Source organism: Phycodurus eques, chromosome 8, assembly GCF_024500275.1.
Source record: "Phycodurus eques isolate BA_2022a chromosome 8, UOR_Pequ_1.1, whole genome shotgun sequence".
NCBI lineage: Eukaryota > Metazoa > Chordata > Actinopteri > Syngnathiformes > Syngnathidae > Phycodurus > Phycodurus eques.
Genome location: NC_084532.1, coordinates 15,223,004 through 15,230,942, shown reverse-complemented (window position 1 = coordinate 15,230,942; position 7,939 = coordinate 15,223,004). Strand labels below are relative to the sequence as shown.

Here is a 7,939-nt window from a genome sequence, read left to right as displayed (position 1 = left end):
CTCGAGGCGCCCTAGAGCATGTTTTCTGTTGTTTGTTGGATTGTAGATGTCCTTGGTCAGCCACCCTATCTTGTGGGGTGGCTCCCTTTTGGGCCCACCCGTATTGTTCTATTCCTGCGTCCTCATGGATTTGTCAACAAATTGGGGGGGAAAAAAAAAAAAACAAGTATTTTGAAATCATGGCTATCCCACTGACTATCTCTGTCTGAACCACATTTACAATTTTTGTTTTGTTTACAATAAGATCATCTGAAAAGGCAAACATTTTATGACATTCAAGTGCTTGACCAGTCCCCAAGGTGTGCCTTGCTTCTCGCCCAAAGTAAGATGGGTTAGGCTCCAGGTCACCTGCAACCCTAATGAGGACACGTGCTATAGAACATGGATGGATGGAAAGTGCTAATTTTTTCCCACAAGCGACATTGCTATATTCTGGTGTGATTTCTCTTCTGAATGTGGAATGATTACACAATATCACAATATCAATTACACAATATCCTAGTTATTGTTAGCAGTACAGGTTATACGTACCCACCCTAATGTATAAGACCTCATGAGTATCCTTGGAATAAGATGACAAAAATTCAATACAGTACTTCACAAAAGTGAGTACACGCCTCACATTTGATAAATATCTCTCACTGGACAACACTGAAGAATAGACGGATTTAAAATATGGATAGCTATAATAAAATATTTACATAAATGGGATGAGTGTGCTCTTGTGAGAGTGTTTTCTTCAACAAATATTGATCCATCCAGCCATGCATTTTCTGAGCCGCTTCTCCTCACTATCAAATATTTAATATAATAATTTATTATTCTTAAGTTTGGGACAAAAATGGGAGCATCTGAATTCAAAGGGGAACAACCAAAAGCACCGGTCCTCAACTGGCCCTTTGTCTTATCTCTCAAAAATCCTTAAATCAACTTGGTTTGCTAATCCCCCCACCCCCACTATATTTACAACTTCTTAAGGAAACTTGGAGACTCACCAATAAGATTATGTGGCTCAACCATTTACTCTCTGTGACTGTTCTACTAACACATCAAAAGCCTTCATGTCCTCAGCGAGGTGACTGCACAGGCGGATTTTCATCAGGAAACAGGAAACACTGCCATGAACTGGACTTACCAGTACAACTGGGACCACATGGATTATTTTTGAAAAGTTAGCATGTGCCAAGACAATCACCTTCCTGTTGGGTTTCCCGTTATGCTTCTCTCCTATTTTTGTTCTGCGCCGCCAACGCTGACTTCCTGCTTTTAACCACAGGTCCAATGGCTGTAGACTGCTCTAAACTGCAGAAACGTTTGCAAAGTCGTCGCAGCACTATCAACTGCCTGTCAAAGGATGGAAGAGACAAGAAGATGTTTCCGTTTTCTCAGCAGAACGCAGTGAAAGCCTGGAGCTCTCTGGAGAACCTGGACACTCCCGAGTGCCCGGGAGGTGAAGAGAAACCCAAACAGCAACTTGACATCAAGGTTAATGTTGGCGGCAAAGTTTTCCACATCCCCAAAAAGTGTGCCATGAAATATCCTCACACCCGCATCGGCGCTCTTGCAGCTAGTACAGACAGAGCCCAACTCATCACCCTCTGTGATGACTACTCCTTTCAAAACAATGAATTTTTCTTTGACCACGACCCAGCTTTTTTCCACCACATCTGCCATTTTTATGCCAGCGGAGAGCTGTGGGTCATCAAGCAAATGTGCCCAATCAACTTTGAGGAGGAGATGGCATACTGGGGTTTGAGTTTAAAGGACACCACACACTGCTGTTGTATGATGTTTGAGGAGAAGGTGGATGAAATGAAAGACAACCTGAAGGTGGAAAGGGAACTCATGGCTGAGATCGAGATCAAGTATGACGACGAGTTATTCGAGGACATGCTGTTTGGAAAGATTCGGAAACGCCTGTGGAACATCGTGGAGAATCCCTATTCTTCAATTTGCGCGAAAGCGTTCAGTGTGGTCTCCAACCTCTTTGTCCTCTTTTCTATTGTGGCATTGTCTCTCAGCACGGTGGATGAGCTTCAAAACTATCAATTTGGGGGCAGAACCCACATGGAGTGGGTCGAGATTATCACCATTGTGTTCTTTGGGTTGGAGTATTTAACTCGCCTTTCCTCCACGCCGAACATCAAACTCTTTTTGAAGAGTGGGCTCAACTTTGTCGACATGGTGGCAGTCATGCCTTATTTTGCCCAGATCATCTTGGTAGCCACTTTTGGCTCAGAGGACGGGCACACACACGAAGACCTACGGACCCTGTCGAGATTCAGCAACTTGGGTCATGTCCTAAAAGTGGTCAAACTGCTGAGGATATTTCGCATTTTGAAGCTGGCCCGCCATTCAACTGGCATGAGGGCCTTCGGGTTCACCCTGCGCCAATGTTACCAGCAGGCCTCTTGCATATTGCTCTTCATCGCCATGGGAATATTTACTTTCTCTGCTCTCTTGCATTCAGCAGAGAGGGAAACTGAGGGTTCTCCTATCAGCAGTATTCCATACGCCTGGTGGTGGGCTGCAGTAAGTATAGATACAACACATCACTACATTGTAGACATTGAGGGAATGTAAACAACGTAACACTAAGTTGACAAGCAGCCAGTGTCTATTGCTGAAGCCATTATTAACTCGACACTTTAGATCAGGGGACACTATCCTTTTCGAAACAGATCTACTTCTTGGGTACTGATTAATGCGAAAGGGCTACCAGTTTGACATACAGTTCTGAAATACATTTCCTCAAAGTACATTTAACAATATGTTATCTTTTATGATTAATAATTAATCATCTTCATTTATGGGAAGACACTGATGTTGTTAATGATTTCTCCCAATAATTAGGAGACAAAAAAATCAATATGCAGGACTATTTCTATAAATCTCTGCCAGTGTTTGCGTTTTCAAATGATCACTTCGACAACGTTCCTCAAAAATCGCAATGTCCCATCACTAGTGAGCTATTTTTAGAACACATCCTTGGGATCCTTGGGGGCTACCTGGTACCCATGGGCAACAACGTTAGTGACCCCTGTTCCAGAGCCTCATATAATGGCCTCCACTCGAATAGACGTCATGCCTCAACCTGCTGCTGTTGTGTCTCCCCGAATAGTCGTCGCCTACACTCAGAAAGACAATTACAGGTGTTGCCATTAGAACAAGAAACAGAAAGATCCTTAACTCCTGTCCCCATTCTTACCCATTTCCAAGTGTCACTTTTGTTTTCCTCACATTCTGTTACTGTCCAAACGAAGCGTTTTGACTGCTGTTACTTCCCCATCCTCCCATTTTAAGCTTATGAGGCCAGTTCCACTATCCCTTTTGACATCAAGCCCTGCAGATGCGTGACAATGAGGAAGTTTGTAAACAGAAACAAATTTGAAATTTAAAGAAACAGTCCCATTGCTAACAGTCAGGATATACAGTGATTCTCAAGCCCATGGGCAGATTAGATTGACATGGACTTTACTACTCTACACCCTGACCAGTTCAGGGTGTAGAGTTCAAGCCTTTCGCCCAAGGTCTGCTTGGCTCCAGCACCCCCACAACCCTCGGGACGACAAGCGGTACGGACAATAGATGGATGGATTCTCGAGCAGAGCGTTTTGAATGAATACTTTTTATGAAAAGGCAATCATAACCCGCCTGTTCCCTTTTTTGTTTCTTAGGTCAGCATCTCCACTGTGGGCTATGGTGATGTGGTCCCTGTGACGGTCCTGGGTCGCGTCGTGGCCTTTGGCTGCATCTCGTTCGGAATCATCCTGAACGGAATGCCCATCTCTTTCCTTTTTAACAAATTCTCAGATTACTATGCCAAGCTAAAGGCGCAAGAGTACAACATAATCTCAGTCCAACGCCGCTTGCAGCTCAGGAGGCGCCTTCGACACAGGATGGACACGCGTTTTCCTCTCACAGAGGAAGTGGACAGTCGTTCCCAAGCATCCAATGACATTCCTCATCCAACTGATGGTTGAGAAGTTCAAAGTTCAAACTTGTGTTTTAATAAATCAGTGCCTGTACATATGAAAGGGAACAAAGTACTTTTCAGCAAGTGTTATAAAAATGAATCCTTGGAAATGTACATAAATCATTCTGTTCAGGATAGATTGACAATCGTAATTACAATACTACACGTCTAATCTTTCCTCAGTTTGTACATTAAATTTACCTTTGTGCGACATGCAGTATACACAGTTAAAAAGAAAAAAATAGCAGTGTGATTAAAACTGTAAAGCTCCAAATTAGTTTAAAATAGTTCCAAATAGTTTAAATTTGAACCTTTCCCTGTAAGGCAAGCTTTTGTTCATTGACACATAGACTCTTGTTTTGAAACTCATGCTTATATTTTGACAGAAGTACTGAAGAACCAGAAGTATTGGGACTCGTAGCTGAGAGAGAGAAAAAAAGATTGGTTCCAATCAGTGCATGCAGTAAGAAATTTTAAGAAATTCCGTGTACAAATGTGCAGTTAAAAATGAGTTTGTGAAGTTACTTGGGACACGCTAACGTTCATCTTTTTAATTGTTTTTTTGGATGTGTTTTGTTCAGTGTTGGCACGGTGTGCAACTGGTTAGAGCGTTTGCCTCACAGTTCTGAGGACCAGGGTTCAAATCCCCGGCCGCGCCTGTGTGGAGTTTGCATGTTCTCTCCGTGCCTGTGTGGGTTTTCTCCGGGTACTCTGATTTCCTCCCAAAAACATGCATGGTAGGTTAACCGAAGACTCTAAATGGCCTGTAGGTGAGAATGGTTGTTTGTTTATATGTGCCCTACGATTGGCTGTCGACCAGTTCGGGGTGTACCCCGCCTCCTGCCCGCAATTAGCTGGGATAGATGGATATTTATTTTTTTCCGGTTAAAAGGAAGTCACTTACCTTGTTATAATTGTCGCTTGTCATTTTTTTTTTTCCGTGTGTGTTGCAAATCCACTGTACACAGTTTGATGTGTCAACATGGAGTCATCTACTGTACTGTACATTTGTTTTGTTCATTGAAATGACTTTTACACTGAAACCTGCCCCCACCCCCCTAACAATTATTCCCATAGTCATCTAAAAAAAAACAACCAAAAACATGTCACAATGAATGCTATCACTGGTCAACACATGCCGTAACAACTCAGCTTTATCAGTATTGTAGCCCAGCACACAATCTCAGGAAGTGGTCAGGTCAACTGAGAAATAGCATCACAATGTAACTTCTTCTTGTGGCACTTCTCAGTTGCCGTTTCCCCACAATGACTCATTTCCCCTAATGTGACCGCCACTCAAACATATTCGCCCACTGCAGCTCATGTCTGCTGTCTATAAAAATAATTGTCAGTTTTGAGATTGCCATCTTTCTTCATTACGCAAACTAAAGTTGTCCCTTTTGGTTTTCCAGAGTGCGGATGGGCCTTTGCCTCAAGTCATCATTTGTAAAGTTGGTTGGTTGCAAGTTTTAACCGTTCTGTGACCAAGCTCAAAACTCGACCAGTACAGTATAACGAATCAAGTGTCTTCTTTCAAATAATTTCAAATGCCATTAATGGGTACCCTCGCCCCCCCCCCAAAATGTTGTTTTTCATAAAGAAAAATAGCACTGTATTGTATAGAAACATATTGAAATAGAATGGAAAGAAATAAACTGTTTTCTACAGGATAATTACAGTACATACTGTAGCGTGAGTGTTGCATGTGTGCCTCGTGAGTGATATCAGGCATGGAGTCTGTCATGCTGACTATTTCAGTGTGAGTGTCTGCTCATTTTTTTTTTTTGTTTTTACTTTTTTGCTTACTTTGACTAAAAGGGTCAGAAAATGTCCTGTGAATAAGTGCTTTTGCCCCATTTCCCAGAAAACTTGGAATTTTCAAATATCTAGTAGGTTAGGTTAGGTTAGATTACATCAGGGATAAAATATATATATATATATATATATATATATATATATATACCCCTCCTGGAGCCGTCACCTTATCGTGGTGGAGGGGTTCGTGTGTCCCAATGATCCTAGGAGCTAAGTTGTCTGGGGCTTTATGCCCCTGGCAGGGTCACCCATGGCAAACAGGTCGTAGGTGAGGGACCAGACTAAGCACGGCTCCAAAAACCCACATGACGAGTACAATAAATGGATTCAGGTTTCCCTTGCCCGGACGCGGGTCACCGGGTCCCCCTTCTGGAGCCAGGCCCGGAGGTGGGGCTCGAAGGCGAGCGCCTGGTGGCCGGGCGTTCACCCGTGGGGCCCGGCCGGGCACAGCCCGAAAGGGTAACGTGGGTCCCCCTTCCCATGGGCTCACCACCTGTGGGCGGGGCCATAGGGGTCGGGTGCAGTGCGAGCTGGGCGGTGACCGAAGGCGGGGACCTTGGCGATCCGATCCCCGGCTACAGAAGCTGGCTCTAGGGACGTGGAATGTCACCTCTCTGGCAGGGAAGTGAGCCCGAGCTGGTGTGTGAGGTCGAGAAGTTCCGACTAGATATAATCGGACTCGCCTCCCCGCACAGCTTGGGCTCTGGTACCAGTCCTCTTGAGAGGGGTTGGACTCTCTTCCACTCTGGAGTTGCTCACGGTGAGAGGCGCCGAGCAGGTGTGGTTACATTGGGGTTCACCCCGGTGGACGAGAAGGTAGCCTCCCTCCGCCTTCGGGTGGGGGGACGCGTCCTGACTGTTGTTTGTGCCTGTGCACCAAACAGCAGTTCAGAGTACCCACCCTTTTTGGAGTACTTGGAGGGGGTGCTGGAGAGTGCTCCCGCTGGGGACTCCATCGTTCTGCTGGGGGTCCTGTGGGGAGTGCTTTGGGAGTATGGGGTACCGAACCCCCTGATACGGGCTGTTCGGTCCCTGTACAACCGAAGTCAGAGTTTGGTCCGCATATCCGGCAGTAAGTCTGACTCGTTTCCGGTGAGGGTTGGACTCCGCCAAGGCTGCCCTTTGTCACCGATTCTGTTCATAACTTTTATGACTTTTCTGTTCATAACTTTTATGACTTTTCTGTTCATAACTTTTATGAACAGAATTTCTTGGCGCAGCCAAGGCGTAGAGGGGGTCCGGTTTGGTGGCCTCAGTATTGCATCTCTGCTTTTTGCTGATGATGTGGTTCTGTTGGCTTCATCAAGCCGTGACCTCCAACTCTCACTGGAGCAGTTCGCGGTTGGGATGAGAATCAGCACCTCCAAATCTGAGACCATGGTCCTCGGTCGGAAAAGGGTGGCGTGCCCTCTCCGGGTCGGGGATGAAATCCTGCCCCAAGTGGAGGAGTTCAATTATCTTGGGGTCTTGTTCACGAGTGAGGGAAGAATGGAACGGGAGATCGACAGGCGGATCGGTGCAGCGTCTGCAGTGATGCGGACTTTGTATCGATCCGTTGTAGTAAAGAAGGAGCTAAGCCGAAAGGCGAAGCTCTCGATTTACCGGTCGATCCCCGTTCCTACCCTCACCTATGGTCACGAGCTGTGGGTCATAACCGAAAGAACAAGATCCAGGATACGAGCGGCCGAAATGAGTTTCCTCCGCGGGGTGTCCGGGCTCTCCCTTAGAGATAGGGTGAAAAGCTCGGTCATCCGGGAGGATCCCAGAGTAGAGCCGCTGCTCCTTCACATCGAACATCGAGAGGAGCCAGATGAGGTGGCTGGGGCATCTGATTCAGATGCCTCCCGGACGCCTCCCCGGTGAGGTGTTCCGGGCACATCCCACCGGGAGGAGACCCCGGGGACGACCCGGGACACGCTGGAGAGACTACGTCCTTCGGCTGGCCTGGGAACGCCTCGGGATCCCCCCGGAAGAGCTGGATGAAGTGGCTGCGGAGAGGGAAGTCTGGGCGTCCCTGCTAAAGCTACTGCCCCCGCGACCCGACCCGGATAAGCGGTAGAAAACGGATGGATGGGTGGATAAAAAAAAAAAAATATATATATATATATATATATATATACACAAAAAAAATACACACACACAGTGCTT

General features: G+C 46.0%; 1 protein-coding gene across 1 annotated transcript; it reads left to right on the top strand.

Annotated features, from left to right (window-relative positions):
- Positions 1-1,031: 1,031 nt before the first annotated feature.
- LOC133406256 (potassium voltage-gated channel subfamily V member 2-like) lies at positions 1,032-5,635 on the top strand. The gene is made up of 2 exons (XM_061683743.1): positions 1,032-2,532; positions 3,678-5,635. Exons 1-2 carry the CDS (start codon positions 1,282-1,284, stop codon positions 3,981-3,983), a joined length of 1,557 nt encoding a protein of 518 aa, XP_061539727.1. The 5' UTR covers positions 1,032-1,281; the 3' UTR covers positions 3,984-5,635.
- The last annotated feature ends 2,304 nt before the right edge of the window (positions 5,636-7,939 follow it).